At 40.0% G+C, this 23200-nt stretch overlaps 1 protein-coding gene across 1 annotated transcript; it reads left to right on the top strand.

Moving 5' to 3' along the window:
* The first annotated feature begins 2448 nt into the window (after window positions 1-2448).
* LOC140226403 (proton-coupled folate transporter-like) lies at window positions 2449-22955 on the top strand. The gene is made up of 6 exons (XM_072306879.1): window positions 2449-3397; window positions 6409-6579; window positions 13009-13152; window positions 14508-14591; window positions 20409-20565; window positions 22862-22955. Exons 1-6 carry the CDS (start codon window positions 2449-2451, stop codon window positions 22953-22955), a joined length of 1599 nt encoding a protein of 532 aa, XP_072162980.1.
* Window positions 22956-23200: the final 245 nt, after the last annotated feature.

Raw genomic sequence — 23200 nt, 5'->3', positions numbered from 1 at the left:
TCTCACTCAGAATTTTGATTTTGCATTTTATGTTGGTCACAACTCCTTGATTTCAGTCCTGTAAATATTCCACAAATGGTTATATAAAATTGTACATTAAAGTGAATGGCACGAGTGTGATTGAGTATTATTTAAGTCCGCCCATGTGACAGAGACACAATGTTAATGTATATAGCTGCCGTCCAAGCTGCCGTCCCAGTGCACTGGAAGCTAGGCAGGTAGACCTTACTTTAAATATATCTGAAAGACATTATAGAAGTGAATGAAACTTCCTGCATTATAAAATTCATGAGGGTTTGTACCTGGAAACTACTCCAATTTGCTGCCGAATGCAAACATTAAACTCTTGGGGTAGACTTTACGTGATATTCACTTTAATTGTCCGCTTTGTATCATTAGTAGCTCTCATGCAAGTTTCCTTCAAATCCGCTGACAACATTTTATGTGAGTTATTTTGCACGCAGACAAACAAACAAACTACCTCATAAGCAAGCAAACTCCGATAAAAACATAACGTCCATGGCGGATGAATACATTCAAAAGCTCCGTCGAACGGGATGGGGTACCCCCTTCCCTCTTCCTTTCTAAGACTAAGTACAGGGTTAAAATGTACTCTCGGAAAACAGGTTAAGGCAACACAATTTTGACATTCACACTCCGTGAATATTCATTACAAATCTCACAGACATTCGTACAAGAGAGGGATTATTAGAAATTTACCCCTCTTCTCCTTTTTTCCTTTTTTTTTTTTTTTTTTTTTTTAAGAACGACATACGCACACCCATACACTCCGGCCCATCTCTCCATTTCAGTACACAAGAAGGACGGGAGGGAAAAAGAAAACAAAAAACCCAATAAGACATCAGCAATTTATACTGCCTTGCTATAAATTGCAATATTTTTCTTACTTTTCGAATTGTAACCCTCCCTAAAAAATTGTTCGTCGAATATTGCAGTTTTCAGAAAGAGAGTACACAGTGAAGACATTCAATCACGTGGATGACAGATACACCATTTCCACTGTGATTAAATATACTAGTTCATTCTACTTTTCGATTGAAAATTCTCCAAACTATTTCCCCAAAACGTGCAGCAGATCGTGGAATTTCAGAGCTAAAAACGTAAACTTTCCCTTATAGTGCGGCGGTGGGGGGAGGGGGAGGACGGGAGGGGATACCTCCTCCAACACCATCCCCCAGCTCGGTCTTTCGCTCCCTGCACTATAGCTTGAATGTTCTCAGCAAGATATTGAACATTTGCCCCCCCCCCCCCCCCCAAAAAAAAAAAAAAACAAAAAACAAAAAAAAAAACAACAAAAACAAACAAACAAACAAACAAACAAAAACAAAAACAAACACACACACACACACACATACACACACAAACAAACAAAATACGAAATTTCACTTTTAGGCCTACTATTGAAGTGTGCCGATGTTTGGTGAGTGTGTGTGTGTGTGTGTGTGTGTGTAGGCACTTACGCATGCGTATGTGTGTGGTTATTTCAACACATTTAGTAATCGCCTTTTTGGGCAGCAAAATCATGCCACTCAGGACCGAGGACCTGTCTACACCATTGGAGCAAAGTTAACCCGTTCCGTACGGGAACTTGGCGGGCTGCAAGTGTATTAATATGGGCATTTCAAAATTAAATGTGGAACGGGTGAATATATGAATAGAAAATTTGCGATTAAGGTTTACGCTGTAATTCCATCCAAGAATGTATTTGTTGCCGTTTATTTTGGCTCGTTCATACCCGAAGCAGAAGTGATGTAGACAGAATAATTAATTATGAGGAATCTGCATAAGAGCATTGTTTGTAGGGTGTAGACAACCAGAATCCAAAAGTCCCATATTCTGTTTCATTCTTAAATGTTAATACGGCTTTCATTTTTCAGTTGTGTACGTTGATGCATTTTATGCTTTACTTGACCTCCTTCCCCTTGTCTCCTGTGCCCTGCCCTAATAGTTGTTTTCCGTTATTCCTTCCGTATTTGCCTTTTGTATGTAGTAAAACTGTCTTGTTTTTGCTTGTATGAAAAATGACTTTTTGGGTAAAATTCCTTTATATTGATTTCCAAACATGATGCCATAACCTCTAGTTGTCTCCTCATCCAGCGGGTCCACACCAAAACTTGAAAAATCCTTAACTTTTGCATCGATTGTCCGATTTCCCCAAACTTTCACTGGTATGTTCTGCTAATGTTGCTGCTTTCACCCAATTCACGTTTCTCTTTGGGCTTGGGTTCAATTTAAGAGCTCAAAACACCTTTTCTTTCTTTTGCTCTTCTTTCTTTCAGCTCAGTTTTGCGGCAAAGTCGCCTGGAAATATCCAAAGACCTAACTGACTACCTTCATTAAGTGGTGCAATATCTCCCTCTGTATCAAGGATTTCAAATTATAAGATTCGACCGAGTTTAGCATCGACCGAGTTGAGCTTCGACCGAGATGAACTCAATAAAGCATAACAAGTGCAGCGCCCCAAACGAGAATTCAAGTGACCAATGCTTCGCGGACTGGGCATCTGCCTCGTGGAGTGCCAACCACGGTAAGCGCGCTCGTAACAACGGTACCCGCGAAAATAAGGCAGTTCTTACTTCTGAAGCTGCCAATGTCACTATAGCAAGCCAGATCTCTGGTCGAGAGCGTGCGCGCAAGCGCTACGTAACTGTGGAAGTCATCGTCTTTATGGTGTCTGTTGCATTCGGGACCCTCTCCGCTGTCAAGACCCAGTACATTCGGCAGAGAATCAGCGACTCTTATAATCACACAGTGGTGAACCTGACAGGCGGTGACCTCTGCAGTAGCAACGGGACCGGGGAGGTCGAGGAAAAGATCCAGGAGGAAACGGCGCAGTGGTTGGCGGCAATCTCCTCCGCTGCTGCCGTTCCAGAAGTGTTTTCGACACTTCTTATCGGAACGCTGAGCGAGCAGTACGGCAGACGTCTTGCCATCCTGCTTCCTATTGTAGGCAATCTTTTTGTTTCCATCGCCTTGCTGCTGGTTGTGTATCTGGAACTACCGATTGTCGTGTTGTTGGTACTGAGTTTTTTCACTGGCTTCACGGGAAGCCTCTCGCTCTTCATAGCCGGCTGCCAAAGCTATGTGACAGACATCACGAACGAGAAGCAGCGAATGGTGCGGATTGTCGTCATAGATATCCTGATCTTTTTTGGGAATAGTGCCATACAAATCTGCTTAGGTTACATGATACAAAATGTAGGCTTCGCCGGGACGCTGTGGGTGCCTTTCGCCGTGCTATTGGTGGCGTGCGTCAACGCGGGCGTGCCCGCTCTTCTGATCGAAACCATCAACGTTGACACGCGGACAAAACCCGCGCGTGCGCACCTGAGGAAGGCGTGGAGGGATATTGTACACCTTTTTGCCGTGAACACAGGTAGAGTAGCAACCGATATCATATACGGTTTAGCGTTTGGATTCATGGGTGGCCCGATTCGTTTGTTGTCCACCGGGGTAATAGCACCGGTAAGGGAATAATCGTACCTTCAAATGTACGCTAATGATAATGGTATCGGTCGGTTCTGGAAAATTTCGCAGCCGGTCCAGCCTTCCCACTCTGGTAACTCCACACTATATGGGGAGCCAAGTGTTGTATGGTCCCTTTCGTATCGAAATCAGTCATTTCGTCGACAAAATGAATATTTCTGTATTCTGACTGTATTTCGGTACGAAATATCATTTCGTAACGAAATATTGTCATTTCAATACGAAATCAATTTTTCGTCGAAGAAATGATCATTTTGTAACGAAATGACAACATTTCGTAAAGACAACATTTAGTGGCCGAATGATCTTTTCGTTAAGCAAAATGTTCATTTCGTTCGACAAAATGTTCATTTCGTTACAAAATATTTATCTATTTCATTACGAAATGTTTATTTCGTAAGGAAATGACATTTTGTAACAAAATAAAATCATTTCGTAATGAAATGACTGATTTCGTGACGAAAGGGACCATGTGCCCCATACGCCGTGTACGCTGCTGGGTCTTTTAGTATACGTGTAAACCCTGATACATACAAGTGAAAGGATATGGAGAAAACATGCGTTTTTAAGGTCATAATTGGGGTATTTTGGAGTGTAGTTTCAGAAAACAGTTTGCATCTCCAAATACGTCGGAGTTTACTTTAGAATGTGACGGTGAAAACGCATTGTTCGGTATATGCCCTATACCCTTTTCACTCGTCACGGCCCATCTTATTATGTGCACGTTGCCACCAGAGGTGCTAACGAGAAACGTTTTGTCTACCTTATTAGCTAACGCTCTACAATAAGACGGATTTGGGTCCCATTTTGCGTGTGAGCAGAAAAAAGGAATCATTGTTCCGAGAGGACACATCAAAAGTGTAGTGACTTTTTTAAAGTAATCCTTTGAAAGGGGGGGGGGGGGCACCTTAAAGCAAAAGTAACATTGACAATATCAAGAGAAAAAATGTGAATGCATTCAACTCAAATATAGAAATGGATGCGATCCAGTGTTTAACGACGAACCATTCCGTTAACCTGTACTGGGGAGGTAATCCTTTGAAAGTTATTTACGAATTTCAGAAATTCGTCGGGCGAGCTTATCAAGGGCTATAGGCCGGCATTATGTTGCTTTGGGAACGAGTGGAACAAGTGAACATAACCCACTTCAGAACTGGCTCATTAAGTCTTCCGTCTGACCCTGATGAAAGTAATCCGCATAAACATGTGACAGGAGCTTCTACGATTGGTCGCACTACTTCAAAGTTCAAAGTTCAAATTTATTTACATTTCCATCAAAAAAAAAGAGAAAATTATGTACAATGTCTAAGCAGTGTAATGATTACAAAAAAAAAAAAGTAGGTGAACGAATTACATGCGATAATGAGTAACAAAATGAGGAAAACACAATTTTATTTTAGTACAAATAAGGTAAGATGAGAATGGAAGTGGAGAGTCGTACTGAAGCAGAGCTTGTACCGATACGGGACCCTCAGAAAATACATAAGAGAACGAGGAATGAATTAGTGAACTACAAAGAGATATAAATCTTAAATTGCAAAACCTATTAGATATCATGTGGAAGGGGTGGGCGCATTTTCGGGAAACTGTAGGGCCCTATACAGAGTAAACCACGTTTGGTGTTTTGGGGAAATCCCTGTTGTTTTCCTTCCGTTGCAAAAGAAATTACCCCTATGCTGAATAACAATCATTGATTATGGATGGGGCATTTTGGGGCAACTGTCCGGCTCCCCTACAGGACGGTAAAACTGGCTTTAGTGTGTTGGGTATCTCTGTTGTGTACCATTTCCATTGCAAAATAAATTTGCCATGACAATTTTCCGCTGAATAAAATTATATGTGCGTGTGTGTGGTGGGGGGGGGGGGGGAGCCTTGGGGACACTGTCTGAGGCCCCGTACAGGAGACAGTACCGGCACCTCGCTTTGGTGTTTTCAGCATCTTTCTCGTATGTACTATTTCCTTTTCAAAAGAAGTTAGCTGTGACTCGTCTTAGCTAAATAAAATCATACGTAGGGCTTTTGGACAACTGTGGCTTTGGGGTTTGGGGTATCTGTGTTAAGTGTGTGATACTTTCATTGCAGAAGAAATTAACCAAGACCCTTTTATCAGGGGCCCTTTGGGGCTACTGTTTGGTGCCCCGTAGGGAACAATATCCACCATCTCTTGTCTGTCTTTCTTTGGCTGCGTAAAACCAACTATAATGCATGTTAATTATTACACATAATTGGAATAAATTTGTTTATTGTAATCCACAAAACAAAAACTTCAATTCTAGTAATGTACGTAATGTAAGTACACTTATCAATTTCAAAATGTTAATCTTGTACATAGTGTAAATACACTTGTTTATAATGTAAATAATTTTCTTGTTGAATTTATATATTCTTCTTCTGTATTCAAGAGCCAACGTCCACTACCGTTGCTATTTGTTGGACCCTTTTACCAAATTTGTAAATATGTTTGTACTGTCATATTCATATTGTTGATAAGTTTGATTCTATACTTTCATGTCTTGTATTCCTGTTAATTGTATTATTATTATCATTGTATTCTCAATGATTGTATAAATTATCTGTGATTGTAAACTTGAACTTAAATTTGGTAATAAAAATCATTGATTCATTCATTCATTCATTCATGTTTAAAGGGACCATTCTAGTGGCCTCAGGCTTACGTTAAAGGATGTGACTTGCAAGTAATTAATTCTATTCACTCTTGGCCACATCCTAGTATGATGAGACCATGAAACCTTGTGACCCTCTTCGGCTGAATAAATCTGGTATCCCAGCCTAATATGGTATCAGAGTGAGTCTGATAATGTCTAATTAAGTGTCAATAAGTGTTACATTTTGCAGTACTGAGTGTGTACAATGAGTGTGTTTAAAACTTTGCACCCACAGATAATCGGCGGTATGTTCTCATCACTTTCTTCACGGTCCTCTTCTTCGACGGAATGGTAGTCCAAGGTAGTGTGACGATACCTGTCCTCTACGGCCAGGGCCCGCCTTTCTGCTGGAAGTCAGTTATCATCGGCTTCTATATCACGTGGTCTCTCATCATCCCTGGGATCGGTAACGTCCTCATGGTAGCTCTTTCCGCAGCAGTATGTCTATAATCGTATTATGAAACTCGCGCGCATGCGCACAGGATGAACACAAGTGTAGAATACCTACACGACCATTCGTTTGTTTTGTTTGGTTTTAGCTTTCGTTTTTATTTCATATGAAAAAGTTTTAAAGGTTCTGTTTACCTTAAGGAGCAGTGATTTGAAAAATGTTTAAGACAAGAACACTTTTAATGCATATGGTGTAGGCCAGTCGTATCACAAAACATCCTACCATATAAAATTCATGCAATAAAACCAAAAATAGAAGGAGACATCACTTTTTTTTTTTTTTGTTATTTAACCATAACTGTACACGATTTAGTCTGGAAACATTTTTATTGTAACTATTGTTCACATTTTCTATATTTAAAGGCAGCCGGTCGTCGCAGGCGATTCGCAGCTCAGTAGAAAAGCACGACAAGCTGCTCCTCCCGTTATTGTACCCCCGTACGTACCGAATGCCGAACACGACGCTACGCAGCGCACCAGCGAAAACCAGATGGGGCACGAGCGCCGTGCGAGCTGTCCACTGTAATTTCAACATGGACGCCCGAATACCTACCGAATGGGGCCGAATGGGTGCATGCACAAAACCGCACAACAGCCATGCGCATGAAAATCTCTCCCGGTCCGCGACACAACAAGTAGTGAGAGCTGTCGGGTGTACGTACGTACCATAGAGCTGTATTTAGAGCTCTATGGTACGTACGTATCTGGCTCCAGTCTCTGTTTATATGCACTATGGTGCCAATTTCAGCAATCTAAGCAATAATATTTCAAACTGTCTGAAAATATCATATAACAATATCATAAATTATTCATATATTACGTTGTTTAAAATTTGGTATTTATAAATATGCTTTGATGAAGAAATATTAAAACTCTAAGCTTCATGTATAGCAAGTTGCAATGCATATGGCCATATGGCAGGTTGTTATGATCTCATCGTGCAATGTTGTCTGCTGCGTCAGCTGCATGCGTACAGCTTACAGTACGTTGGGCCGGATCGTAACATAACAAAGTTGATAGAAAGTCGTCGGTACCGGTATGTCAATATCAATATTGTGTGTGGTATGCGTGTACTGTTTGCAATAAAAAGTGCTGTACTGTTTCGGCTTAGCCTTGGCTTTGGTTTAGTAATGAAACCTCACAATGGAGATCAAACAGCCGTCCAACTCGAGGCAACGTATCTACTTGTTTGACGCTATCGACGAGTGGAGAACGCAGAGAGACGTGTTCTTAGCTGGAGGACAAGTAAGAGACCAGAGGGGGAGGCTTCAGCGTCAGCGTGCCGATGAAAAATTTGCTTTCCACTTGCTGGAGTTGCATGAACGGTTTTGCAGGAATTTTTATTTAGAATGTGCAAATTCGTGTTACGACATGCACGGTGGAATTGTGTTGCCACGGCTTACGCCAATCAAGCAACCCCAGCTGGCCTTATACAAGTCAACAACTTCAAGGAATCCAGATCCAGATGATGTGTAAGTAGAAGTCTACACATGAATCAATGATTGAAGTGGAATGACTTTTTTCTAATGTAGTATCAGTAACTTTAGGGCATTTGCGTTTGATCGACAAGTAGGCCCATTTTTCTATGTATAATTCCGCGAAAAACTTCTCTAAGTTCTCATTTATGTCAAATTATGATAATGCCGTAATTGAAATGACATTTGCTGGGTCAGTTTAATGTCATTAGTCCCATACAAATGAGAAGTTTTTCATATCAATCATGTTATGCAAATTCCCCAAGAATATGATTTAGGATTTGCAAATAAATAAAAAAAAAATGAATAGATCTATCGCAAGCTCCATCATTACATGTAGTCTAACCCAATAGATCTGGTAGAACTCTAACGTTTAAACAGGGGAACTATAGGTTCAAAGATGATAGATCTAACAATAATAGATTCTAGTTTAGGCCCTACTTCGACTTGAAGGTATGTCGGTTGGTGCACGGCCCCCTTCTACCACGGCCACAGTTACACTGTGCAGTGCAACTGCAGCCGTTGGCCCTGCACGGGCACAGTCGCTTCCCCGTCCTGAATTTACACACGCCAGGGCAAGTATGGTTGGACCTACTACTAATCGACCGCCTAATGTTTATCTGCTTGATAAGAATATTTAACACTGAAATTCACGTAAAAAAACTTGACCTACGTGATTGAGAAAATCCAGCTCTATCAAATGCCGTTGTTCCGTTTTCGATTCGAAGTTTCAGTGTAAAAATATCGCCGACGAACTTGCGTGGCCTCGTTTCAGCTCCCCGCGGTAAATCGCGTTATTAGGATCGACCGCTGTTTTTGCATTGACAATGCACGCAAACCGAGTTGTATTGAACACCGTGTTGTACGAAGCTTTTTAGAAGCCTTTTAGAAACTTCCATAGACATTACATTGTGTTGTCATTACGATTCGGTGAAAATATTCATTCGAAATTTTGTCCTTGATTAAAACCATTAATGAACAATGAATTATCGCGTTTTCCCACACCATCCTCATCTACATTCAAAGCCAATCCATTTTTATGTGCTTTGCGCGCAGAGAAGTGCGTACTAAGTGTTCAGTGCGCGAATTATACGCGGTCGGTTTCAATAAGGGTGGTCGATATGTAGTAGGGCTACCATACAAGACACAGGGTCTCCGACCCAATCGTCCGCGTTCAGAATGGACAACTCGGCGGTAATATCCGTTACCCATGACGATGTGTCATCGTCCATGATGGCCACCCTACCTATATATAATCTGATCTGACGATTACAGTGTAGTTAACGAGTGACGACGATCGACGGTGCGATGAAGAGAAGGCGTACACTGTAGTCGTACGAAGTATAGGCAGCTAGCTACTATAGCTCATGCGAACATTGCATCATACAGTATACCATACATTCAATTCACATTACACAAAACGTACTCCCCGCGCTCAGATCAATCAAGCGAGCAAACGAGATACTATAGCGCGATACATTGCTTTAGGGATGTCTTGCGCGCACACACATTTCGCTTCGTAGCAACTTCGGAAGCGAGTTTACGTGCTGCCGCCCTCGGCTGAAATATGTCCATGTATCCTCGCGACTGGGTGTCTTTAACAATATTTAACTTCAATTATATTGCTTCAAATTTTTACATTGGTTGTTTCTATCCTTAGCTCACATTTTAGAATAATTTTGAAGCAGTAATATTGGGCTTTGTTTCATCTGCAAATGGTAAATTATGCCTTTAAAGGTTCTCTGAAATACAAGTGCATGTTGATATGTGTTGAATTTACAAGACTTAAATTCAAAAGCTTGTGGAAAAGATTTCATAAGAAATGAATTCCTTAAGAATTGTCCCGTAGAGATGCTTCATGTGTTGGTAAAATTCTTTAATGTGGTACTGGGCAGTGGTATTGTTCCAACTGAATGGTGCAAGTTGTCTAGGAAAACTTTTCACTTCCATTTTGAATCACCGAATCTCAGAGTTTTTCGAAGCAGCTAATATGTTAGGTGAAGAACAGGCTGGCTTTTGTTGTAATTATTCTACATTATTGATAATATTTTTGTTTTGAAGACTATAATTGATGTTTATCTGGAAAAAAAACCGCTTATACTGTGCATTTATTGATTACAAGAAAGCATTTGATTTAATTGATCATCTTTATGGTACAAAATGTTGAAAATGGGACTTAGGGGTAAACTGTTTTCTGTCGTTAAGAATATTTATGAAAGTGCTAAATCATGTGTGGCGGTTAGGAGGGAGATGTCAGAGTTTTGTACTTGTAACACTGGGTACGACAGGGTGAAAACCTTTCCCCGCTTTTATTTGCCATTTATCTGAATGATTTTCAAGAATAAATTAGAAATTCATATGCTGGACTTAAATATTTGGAAAGTGAGATTTCTTACCACCTGGATTCTGATAATGTCAAAAAAGCTTTAAATCTTTCTTGTTTACTCTATGCAGATGACACACGGAGGAGCTGCAAAAAGCTCTTGATGCTGTAGATAGTTATTGTCAGACATGGCGCTTGACTGTAAATGCAAGCAAGATTAAAATTGTTATTTTCTCCCGTGGGAAGGTTAGAAGAATTCCTGAATTCGTTTATGCTGGTGATCCACTTGAGGTTGTAGATGACTTTGTGTACCTTGGAGTTAAATTCAATTATAGTGGTAGTTTTAAAAAGGCAATTTCTAAACAAGTCACACAAGCTAGAAAAGCACTTTATAGCATGTTGGTCAAGGGTAAAAAGTTACAGGTCTCTGTGGACACACAGTGCCACCTATTTGATCATCTTGTTTTACCTGTTTTACTCTATGGTTGTGAAGTTAGGGGTTATGAGTGCATAGACCAAATTGAAATTTTCCATAGGAAATTCTTGAGAAAAAATTTGCTTGTGAACAAATGTACTCCTGATTGTATGGTTTATGGTGAAACTGGACGTGGAGTAATTTTGAACCATATTAAATGTCGAGTGATTGGATTCTGGTTGAGATTAGTCAAGGGAAAAGAAACCAAACACTTGTACAATTTTCAAATTTCTTCTGCATTTACAAGGAGACATACACTCCCCGTCAAAATCACAATGGTTATTATTTATCGCAAATATTTTTTTATTATGCAGGGCTAGGGAATGTGTGGTTAGCACAAGGGGTGGATTTAGTGCTGCATGGATTTCACACACCTCAAAAGTTAGACTTTTTGATATGTTTATTCAAGAGTGGAGAGCAGCAACATGGTCAAATAAAATCTGTACAAATTATAGAATGTTTAAGGATAACTTGATGTTAGAGAAGTATTTACAGGTCTTGTGTAAGAAAAATTATATTACATTAAGTAAATTCAGATGTAGATCTAATGGATTACCCGTTAATAAGGGCAGGTTTGATGCAAGCCTGACAGATGATTTGCATTGTACTATCTGTTCATCCGACGATATAGGGGATGAATTTCATTATATATTTGTTTGTCCCTTTTTCAACAAAGAGAGATTATTGTATTTACCAAGTAGCTTGACGGCCAGTAGACCAAGTGCATTACATATGGCTAAATTTTTCAATTCAACTAATGCTTGCCATTTGAAAAAAAACTAGCAAAATTTGTCAGAATTAATATGTTTCAGTTCTCTTCAATACCAAAGAAGAAAAATAGTATTTTTGTAGAAAGTAAAGTAGATGTGAATGTTTGTACACGTAGTGGTAGTGTAGTTAAACGTCCTTTACCCCTTGTTTTGTAAACATATATATTTATATCTGTTATTTTCACATGTACATGTACATTATTATTTATTTTTGTATTCATATATTGTAAATATGTTTGTACTCTCATACCCAGAGAGGGGGTCGATAGAGTCAATAAAATCTTACAAATCTTGCCGAGAAAGTTAGAGATAAAAGCAACCACTGTAAAAAAAAAAAATCTGAATCCATATTATCGAGGTTAGGTATTGTTAATTACACAAAATGTGAACAATGATTATGATAAAAATGTTTCCAGACTAAACCGTCTACAGTTATGGTTTAATGAGAGAAATACTGATATCTCCTTATATCTGAGGCTTTAGTGCGAAAATTGTATATGTTATGTTTTGTGATACAACAGACCTACACATAATTGTGCATCAAATGTGTTATCTTTAAAATTTTTGAATCACTGCTCCCAAATGGAAACAGGACCTTTAATCGGAATAAAAGCCCCTGTGCACTTGGTGCACAATAAGTGCACACTCAGCGTTATTATACCTTATGATAAAACTATACCTGAAACGAAACTACAAAAATGCAAACATTTCCTCTTGACGAGTAGGAACCATTGTAACATGAATCTCTAGCTAAAATCATCTAGTTTCAGAAACCTCCCGAAGAAAGTTGATACAGTGCTTAAGGAAGATTTGGCGAGCTTTCGGCCCTCCTTCGACGAGTCCCGGAAATCGAGAAAATTAGCAAAATCTCCATAGAAAAGCTGAAAATATGGAAATTCTAATGCCATAAAATAAAGTGCATATCAATGCAAAATAGGCGTATCGTGCACTGCATAGCAGTGTTCACTGAATACGTTTCCTTTCATTTTGATGCAACGTCTCTAGTACCTACAATTCGATTGACCGTAGCCAGCTTGTGTACCTTTTGCCTTTGCATTCAAAATTGATAAATTTGAGATTAAAAAAAAAATATTCAGGTTGCAGAGTGTGAGGAGCAGATTAAAACATCCCAACGGTGTGTCGATTAAGGTGAGTATATTTCTTTTTCAGTGCAGAAAAGGCGAGATTCTCCTCCAACTACTGTCCATCCCCAATTTTTAATAGTTTGAAAACAAGTAAAGAATGACATGCAAACAAACAAAAAGTTTTGAGGGGAAATAGATAGCTATCCACGTGTATTTAGTCTGTTGCATATCGTCTGTCTCGTTTTCTTTTCACGTAGGCGCCCTGGCTGGGGCAGCGATTATCAAGCGCTGCAAGCTGACCTACCTGTGGATAATACAGATCTCTTTCATCAGTGAGCTCCTCGATGTTATGGTCCTTGCATTTACTTTCCTCATTCCAACCACGTCTCTTATTTTCACAAGTAAGTGTTTTCTGGCACCCGTGTTCCCGTCTCACTGACGGCCATGGTCGCCACCAAGCTTTGAACATGTCAAGCAATTACGTTGCGAGAGCGCGGTAGTTTTATATTTATAGCGCATCACACCCAGCTCATAATGTCCGAGTCACATAGACATCCCGGATCACCCCGCACCACCCCGGATCAGGATCGGGGAGAGATCCGCGTTGACGCCTTGACATCCTTGGACATCCGTGTATGTCGGTCCGTGTCGTAACTTCTCCTCGTAAACGCTTGCATGCATTTTCTCTGTATGCTTTTGATTTATCATAGAGCTACTCAATGCAAGTGGTTTAAGTTGCACTCATCGCAAATATCTTGATAAAATTGGCTCATTGTCCGATACGATTTTCAGTTTGCTCGTATTTCAGTTCTTCAGTATACTGTATTTCATCCATGGCCGATTAAATGGAAGACTTAAATAACAGGTTCAACCGGTGTTGTTCTAGAATCGTAAGATATAGGGTTGAACCATATTAATTGCATCCGTGTCGGTTTCATCTGACTATCAAAAGAAATCCAATCATGTAACCCGTTTCATACCTCGATCCCTTGAGATCTTAGCATGAGCCTGGCATTTACAGTCACTCAGATAGTACTACTGATGTTGTAACGAGGTCTCGAGAAGCGTACAAATATCACAATAATTATTATGATCGATTTGATCGTAGAAGTAGCGCTTCTCGTCGGCCTGTGAAGTAGCAACAAGACAGCAGAGTCGTACAGTAATCGTGACACTATCGCCTTTAGGGCACAAAGATTAATAAGGCAATAATAGATAAATGTAGAAAGTGAATAATTAGAAATGTTGGCAAATTAAGAACTAATTTGTATTTTAAACAATTATACACCTTTTTAGGTAGTGATAAGAGAGAAAACCTAACTGTTTTTTGATAGGAAACCAACAAATTAATAAGACCCAGACAAACGAAAAATAGAACTGACAAAAAACGACGTGTTGTACGTGGCTTACGTCAAATTCATTTTTCTTTTCATTTCTGCTCAATGACAGAAACGATATTGGTGTGTGTGCGTGTGTGTGTGTGTGTGTGTTTGTGTGTTTGTGTGTTTATTCGAAGTAGTCCGTCTGTGTATTTTTTTATTTATTTGAGCGACTGTGAAAGATAGGGCCTACTCATCTGAAGAAAATTGATAGGAAGGGCATACCATCATCATCAAAACATGAGCATCATGGTAACCGGAAAATTGTTATTTGACCCTCTTTCTTTGCTGTCTGTCCATCTGCCGATCTATCCCCCCCCCCTCCGTCTCCCTCTCTTTCTCTCCCGTTTTTTTTCCCTCCTCTCTAAACACTGTAGGTACTGTTTTCGGAGTCTTCAAACTTCTCGGCTTGCCGGTGATACGTACAACACTTTCAACAATCGTAGATGAGAGAGAATGCGGTAAGTATAGGTCTATATAGCCGATTTCAGCTCTGCTATAGCATGATGTAATTAAATGGATCTTTTCATGTTAAACTTGAAACGCAAGTATAGAAACAAAAAGCGGGGAACGCAAAAGGCCTTGTGGACAATAGGGTTCTACGGCAATTAGCCCATGGATACGTACCCTATACACCCTTCCCCACTGACCCTTACCCTAATCCTAATCATGAACCTCATCCTAACCTTAATCCAAACTCGTACCCTAAACATAACCCTAACCCTAATCTATAGCTCTAATCGTATCGCTAACCAGTACATGTATTTAGCGGAGGGGGGGGGGGGTAAAACTTCTGCGCACGCTGAACTGTAGGATTCCTCGGTGCCCTTAGCTGCCGGTTTTCTCTCGCGCGTCGCAGTTCCCATACGATTCAGTGGAGTTATGTGTTTCCTTTTCCGTTGCTACTCTTTTTTTTTTCTTGGCTATTATTTAGCTTTCAGAGATGTGCAAGTTTCTAAATACACTGATCTACGGTCACTAGAGTCAGGGTTCAATACTACAAGACTTCAATGTGCTGGGAGGCATTTCATGAAGCGTTTTGGTCGGATATTTTTTGACAAATTGTTACAAACTACTGAAATCCTTGCATCTGATTGACTGAGAGTAAATTTGTCTGACAACTTTGTCGGACATTGTTGGACATTGTTGGACATTGTTGAAGTTGTACAACATTTTACTGTCTCTTCATACGCTGATGACACTTGCCTTTACTACCCATCAAACAATCCCCATGACTTAAAAAAGTGTGTAATCGAGGATTTAAGAGCGATTACGAACTGGCTCAGGTACAATGGACTACTGCTTAACGAGATAAAGTGTGAATACATGATTGTCACACCCATGCGGAGAAAACAGCTCTTTGATAACGTTAAAGTAACGGTAAATGATTTTTGCCTACAACAAACAAAATCCTGCAAGTATTCAGGTGTTACCCTAAACGACACTCTGACGTGGAATAACCACATTGAGAATGTAAAGGCCAAACTATCTTCTGCTTTGTACTGCTTCAAGAGAATAATGTCATAATACTATATTCCGGAAGACACCGCCCTTATTTTATACAAAGGTTTGATTCAGCCCCATTTGGATTACTGTTCGATTGTGCGGAGGAATGCCGGTAAAAGCCTAAGGAGTCAAGTGTTTTGCAGAAAAAGGCTCTCCGCACCATTTTTTTTAGAAGATAATCGTTTCAGTAGTCGAGCTTAATATGAATTATCTGGCATGGAAGCAATTAGTAACAGTTGGGAAAAATAAACATTTTCAAACTAGAACTGTCACTCAATGTGATTAATACCCCCAACTAACACTGAGAGAATTAGCTCAACTAGCAATAACTTCGTATGCTTTTTATTGAAAAAAAAAAATAGAAACCATGGCAATGTATTGTTCAACATTGAACAAATGTATATTTTGCTCACTGATAGTCACATGTGCCATACTCAAATCAAGTGCTGAAAACCTGACTGAGTAAGATAAGTAGATTGGCAATTTCTATGATTTTCATAATGTTGTTACCATGACAACACAATGTTTGACATAACAAAAAAAGGAAGTTTGCACAACTACATATCACAGCTGTCAGCTGTGCCAAATTTCAAGTCAAATGCTCAAAAGCTGAGGGAGTTAGCTGAATTTATGTCATTGCATAATTTTCATTCAAAATATGTAGTTACCAAAGCAACACATCTCTCAACAACGAAAGATAAATTTTGCACATCTAGGTTATACTTAGATCACATGTGCCAAATTTGAAGCCAAATGCTCAAAAACTGAACGAGTTTGCTGAACCACAATCTTTGTATGATTTTCATTCAATATAAACTGTTACCACGGCAACACATTGCTCAAGAATGACGAAAGATGAAGTTTACACATCTTCGTGCTATAACGGTCACATGTGCCAAATTTCAAGTCAAGTGTCTTTGATTGAGTTCAAACATGCCAAATTTGGAATTAATTGCTCAAAAAATGAGAGAGTAGTTCGATCCAAAAGTTTTTTTTTTTTTTTGGTGAACATATGCCGTTGCCATGGCAACATATTATACGATACTAACAAAAAAAGGTATCTTGCACATCTACCTTTGATAGTGGTCACATATGCCAAATTTGGGGTCAATTGCTCACAAAATGAGAGAGGAGTTTGATCCACAAGATTTTGCAACGGACCAACCGACCGACCGACCGCCCGACCGACCGACCGACCGGCCACCCGACCTCAAAGTGATTCCTATACCCCCCTACAAACTATGTGTGGGTGGGGTATAATTATTACATCAATTACTGCCACCATTTATCTGTCAAAAAATAGCTATCAAAAGAAATAAATATTATTTACATAATTCACGCAATATCATTACACTTCCAAAACCAAGAACAAATTTCATGAAAATTGGATACATTTATGCCAGTGTTAAGATATTCAATAACCTCCCGGAAAATGTATGAATAATAAGTAAAGTGAAAGCTTTTGAAAGAATGTTAGAGTATGTGTGTTATTGTGGATTTGAAACCTATGTTTGAGCTTATTTGTCTGAATTTAAGTGAACCGGTTTGTGTCACCCTCTTTTGTAGCGTTTATGTTTAGTTGTTAGTCTATTATTCCTTTCTTTTTTTTTTCTTGGTATCTAGTTTGTGCTATGTTATAATCTATTTTATTATGCCTCCGCAACGAAGTGGCCGGAGGCATTATGTTTTCGGGTCGTCCGTCCGTCCGTCCGTCCGTACGTCCGTCCGTACGTCCGTCCGTCCCGTTTTGTTTTTGTCAATATCTCAAGAACCGTGTGGTGGTTTTACATCAAACTTGGTATGAGGGAATATCCTTGGGGGATAATACTTTGTGTGGATTTTAGGGTCACAGGGTCAAAGGTCAAAGGTCACAGGTTATTTTGTGAAAAAAAAATTGGAAATTTCTCCATATCTCGCAAATGGTTCAAGGTATCTTCATGGAACTTAGTATATATGCTTGTACCGATGGGCAGTGATTATCTAGAGAAGTTGGGGGTCATGGGTCAAAGGTCAGGGGGGTCAAAGGTCAAGGTCAACTTCTCAAAATATCACTACTTTCCTAATATTTATGCAATGAATGAAGGTTTTTTTTTTAACTTGATGTATACATGATCTATACATGTATTACCCAATTATATATTCTGTGGGAGGTTTCTTGCCAAAAGGTCAAAGGTCAAAAGGTCAAAGGTCAAGTGAAAGTGCTGAATTGCACTTTTTCCTCCATATCTCAAAAGTAACTCAAGGTATCATCATGAAACTTACATATGCATGTTCAACCTAACAGTGATTCTCTTTGGAACTGTGAGGTCAAAGGTCAAAGGCCAGGTTTAGATAATGCTATTTTCCCATTTGATACTGAAATTATACTTTTTCTCAATACCTTGAAAAATTACTCAATGCATAAACTTATAAAAGGGTCAAAAGTCAAGTAAAAATCATCAGTTCCCCAAATACCTGCACTCTGACATTTTAATCATTCATCCAATTGAACCTAGTTCTAGGAAAGTGAACATTCAGCACATTTGTGTCAAACCTGTCATTTTAATATTTTGTCAATTGTTTGAAACTGTCATCACACATTGTCAAGACATTGTACTATAGACCTATTAGGAGAACCATGCATTATGGCGGAGGCATATCAGTCGCATTAGCGATATATCTAGTTATGTTATGCTCTTTTTTATTGCTAATTTGCTTTGATTGATTCTTTTTTACTGCTGTGTTGTTTTTGTTGTTGTTGTAACACTGTATTCACGGCCTCTGAAAAACAGCCTTACCTGGCTGATCAAGGGCGTTTTATCACGTGATTAAACAAAAAACAAACAAAAATGTTTCATGAAATGCCCCTCCGGTCTTAAAGGAAAACAAAGAAATCTTCAACGGAAAATACCCCTGGATAAAGACAGAACGTGACCTGAGTGCATGTGCAGCCCAAACCGGGTCAGGGTTGTCTCCTTGAGCTATCCAGTAATATTCATCAAATTATAAGCGGTTCTCTGCGCACGGCACCTAGGTATTAGCGATACCGAGATTAGTTTGTCCCAGGGGTTAATACTTGTCCTGATGCGACATAATAAAGCGCCGTATACATTATTAGGCGCGGTGGAGCACCCCAATTTGCATCTCATTATCGCCCCGTTCTATTTGAATTTCTAACGGGCATCCACGGCTGCCCGCAACTGTGTGCATGAAAAAGTCAAATCTTTACCTTCTCCTTGTGCCGCTATGCGTGCCGCTAGTAAACTCAAACTTCCCACACTATCTAAGTTTTTAAAAACCTTCGGATGAAAAAATTATGACATTTGCTGCACTAGAACTTGAGATATTAAAGCGTTTTGAAAATCCTCTCGCAAAACATGCTCTCTGTTTTTTTTTTTTTTTTTTTTTTCGACTGGACTATGGCCGGGCTCCAATGTGTCCGAAATTGGCAACATAAGTTTATCAGGTCTGTATCCATAGTGGTGAAGGTTTTCGCTTGGTTCCACCTGTACTTTTTGAGAAATCAACTTGTTTCTACATGGTTTGGAATAGAAAATTGTAAACAGCGAAACAAGTGAAAATGACGTCATTTCTTTCCCGTAATATTGGGCATGCGTGGTACGTGAGATTCAGGATTTCGTGCTCATTGCTGGTTTGCGTGTGACGCAGTCAATTTTGCTGAGTGTCGCATGGCGGTGACTGCTGAGCTGCTGCCGCGCACGCTGCATGCAGCAAAGCGTTGTGTGTGCTGTGACATGCAACGTTACAGTCACGCGATTATATATACATGGGACCGACCTGTACGCTTTGCGTTCGTGTCATTTTTGACATCACCTTCTGTTTTTTTCCGACACAACCATGGCCAGGAATATTACGGTATGATATCTAAAATGCAAGCAGATAAATAAATTTCGGTGTACTTTGTTCGAATGGCGCTTTGGTTCCGCAATCGCACTTCGTAAATTTTAGGATGATTTTCGAGGCATATTTTTGGTAATTTTGTTCGCTAAAATTTCACATTTTGTCATTGTCAAATCCTTTAATATGTTATATGTGCATATTCGGACATGTTTTCAAATTCAAACTAACTAAATTTTAACCCGAAAATAGGTTTCCTTAAATTGTTATTAGCTTAAGAAGTTGTTTAGTTTTTCTCAACTACGCGAGTACATGTTGTTTACTTTATGCAAATGAGGCTCGGCTGCCGATGGATTTCTGCGAGATAATTGGGGTGCTCCACCGCGCCTGTTATAACTGTGCAAACTTCTTTTACAATGAGATGAAAAAAGGATTCTGAGTTTGAATACAAGACATAATGTACCACAGAATCTTTGTACGCATCAATATCTGCATGGATCACCACTAGAGATTGCACCTTGTACCACAACAGACCTTTCCTGAAATTTTCATGAATATCCATTTTAACATAACTTTGCGAGTAATTGATCGGAGACAAACATTAACGCGGGCACGCGCGCGCACAAACACACCCTAACACATACATACGCACACACACACACACACAAACACAAACTGGAAATATGAATCTGTATAAGGACACTAATCCTTGATTGCTTCGAAGTCGAGGAAAGCAGGATTATCTTTCGTTTTTCTCTGTTTAAAAACGTTTTATAATTTTTTTTGATAGTTCATTTTTTTTTCTCTCAATGATTTCACACTTGCTGATTACACATTTGGGAGTGGGGGTGGGGAGGGGGTGGTATATATCACTAGTTTGGACTTGGTCGTTCAAAAACAGTCTTGTCTAATCTTTCTGATCTTTTTGTTAAAAGGCGCCCTCTTTGCAAGCTTAGGAGTACTGGATGTGTTGCAAATATTCCTGACGCCGGTGGTGTTTAACGCACTCTACAGCGCCACCTTGCGTTTTCTTTCTACAACCGTCTTTTTCGTCATGGCTGCCTTCCTGATTGTACCAATTATGCTCACTGGGTAAGTGCTGTGACGACATAATGTCGCTTTTCTTGTCGACCACGACCTCTTTGGCTGAGTCAGGTTAGGGTTAGGGTCGCAAGTACTGCACGGCTTTCCGTACGGCTTTCCCACCATAAGGCCATGGCCCCATTTTATTAAAAAAAAAAAAATGTTATGATGATAGCAACTCTTGCTGGAATGGCAATTATCATGGTAACGACAGGAATCCAACCTCCTGATTGGATGTTGCTATGGGAAATTGCCATTCCAGCAAGAGTTGCTATCCTAGCATCATGAACATCTTTTATGAAATGTGACCCAGGTCGTGCGACCCCTTAACGCCTACAACTATTTACGATCAGGGCCCCTTTTCATTAAAAGTTGATACGATACAACTCTTGCTGGAATGGCAATTGTCATGGTAATGTCAAGAATCCAGCTTCCTTATTGGCTGTTCGGCCGTTCCACGGTAAAAGGGTCTATCTTGAGAAATGTTATACTTCGGAGAAAAACGGGTTTAAAGTTTGGTGTATTTGTATGTCTGCCTCTTGTGTTTGTAAAGAGAATGGCTTGTGAGTGTTATGTATCATGAAAAAAAAAATGAAATATGAAAAATACACCAAACTTTAAACTCGTTTTTCTCTGAAGTAACATTTCTCAAGATAGACCCTTTTACGGTGGAACGGCCGTTTTGCTTCTGGAAGTTGTCATTCCAGGAAGAGTTGCTATCCTAACATATTTTATGAAATAAGGCCCTGCTTCCCACGCGCTTTATAGTACATCATAGGCCAAAGAGTATAGAAGCGCACATAGTGCGCGCACTGCGTGCGCTTTTACTATACTGACTTTGTTTATGGTATCTTGATTGGCTGACAGCCCACGACCGGCCGTGAAAATTCGACATGTCAAATCGCTACAACTCGCACTATCAAAGACCCAATCACACGACTGGAAGTTGAAAAGGCTGGTGACGCCACATCCCCCGCCGACATTGACTGGTCCTATGACTGGTCTGATTAAGCATCAACATCGAAATCGCGATTCGCGATCATTTCTGCGCGTGCAGAGCTGTTAAAGACCGCCGCACACTATACAACCACAACTACACGACTGACAAACTTTGGATCTAAAATAAACAAGCGTGTTTATTCTGAGGCTATTTCGGATTCAAATTTTGTCAGACCTAAGGTCGTGAGTCTTATAGTGAGAGGCTGGCTAGACGTTCCCACAAACTGGCGGTATATGTGACGCAATTTAAAAGCAATCATAACATTGCCGTAAGTTTTACGTGGTGACACCACATTTCTCCCGAGACATTGCTGCTGCGGTCTTGTTTTGCTACGGTCTTGGTTTAGGGTTAGGGTTGTGCCTGGGTTTTAGATTAGGGAGCTTTAGATTTTGACGCGCGGACGTTCAGAGGGGAAAAACAAACAAACAAACAAACATGTTCTGAGCATCCGCAGAAGCGCACGTCAAGTCGATTTATTTCTAGCTTGGGTCGCCTGAGATTTTCACTATGCTTAATGGACTATTTTTACGTCCGCACAGTTTGCAACGTAGAGAACTACTTCATACACCGATCATATGGGGGCGCGATTTTATTCTTTATACGTTGCGTCCCAACAGTAATCTAAAGCTACTTTTCTACACGACGCAGGGGAGAGGGATTATGGTGAGGAGAACGTCCAGCGCAAGCGTCGTCTCAAAACGTCCGCGCGTCAAAATCTAAAGCTCCCTGTTATTATTTTGATGTAAGGATTACGGTTAGGGTTATGTTTTTGGGGAAGAATTTAATGTTTGGCTTCGCGTGGAATTAGACCTATATCACGGGATCAATATAATTGTGGCAGGAGTATTGTGTCATGGACCAGTTTTATATGTCTCGTTGAGTTCTCCTTCAGTGTCAGCCTTCCAAAATCTTCATTCTGAACGGAAGCCTGTTAAACATGCCGAAACCAAAAACGACCATGCAAGTCTTTTGTTTCCTTTTCCCTTCTTTTATAACTTTCCTGCAACCATTAAGTTAGAAGGTAGGCCTACCTGGAAATGTCCCCAACACTCACTTGCATGGTATCGCTATCAGTGAATTATTATTATCCAGTTCAGGACCGTTTGATTGTTGCTACAACACGCATTTCCCATAGACGCTTGCCCGAGTATACTCGGGACTCGTCCTCAATGGGTTATCGTTGTCTTTCGTTACAATGTTCATCATGTCGTCAGTTGCATGATTATGATTTGTATTCTTTTCTGCCTCCCTTTGTCTCCCATCCCCCTCTGCCTTCTACTCTCTCCCTCTCTCTCTCTTTCCCAGTGTCATGCAGTGCAAGGGACTTGGGATAAAGCAAGACGACGGGCCTCTCATATTAAAGGATTCTGATTCTGAAGAGCGCCCCCTTCTTCAGTAATTCTCGGTACCTTGGTGCCGTGCGCAGAGCAGCGTTTTAGATGCATTGTGGGATAGCTCACGAGACAAACTTGCCCCGGTTTTGGCTGCACATGCACTCAGATCAAATACCTCTGTCTTTATCCAGAGGTATTTTTTTTTTTTAATATTTCTTCGCTTTCCGTCATGTGACCAGCACATGGAAGCCTTGCAGTAGTGAACCATGTCTCTAGTGACCGCAAATCAGTAAAACTTAGAAACTTTCAC

The sequence above is a fragment of the Diadema setosum genome, chromosome 3 (genome assembly GCF_964275005.1).
Source record: "Diadema setosum chromosome 3, eeDiaSeto1, whole genome shotgun sequence".
NCBI classification, from domain to species: Eukaryota; Metazoa; Echinodermata; class Echinoidea; order Diadematoida; family Diadematidae; genus Diadema; species Diadema setosum.
Note: the sequence above shows the minus strand (reverse complement) of the source record. Positions and strands in the feature narration are given on the sequence as shown.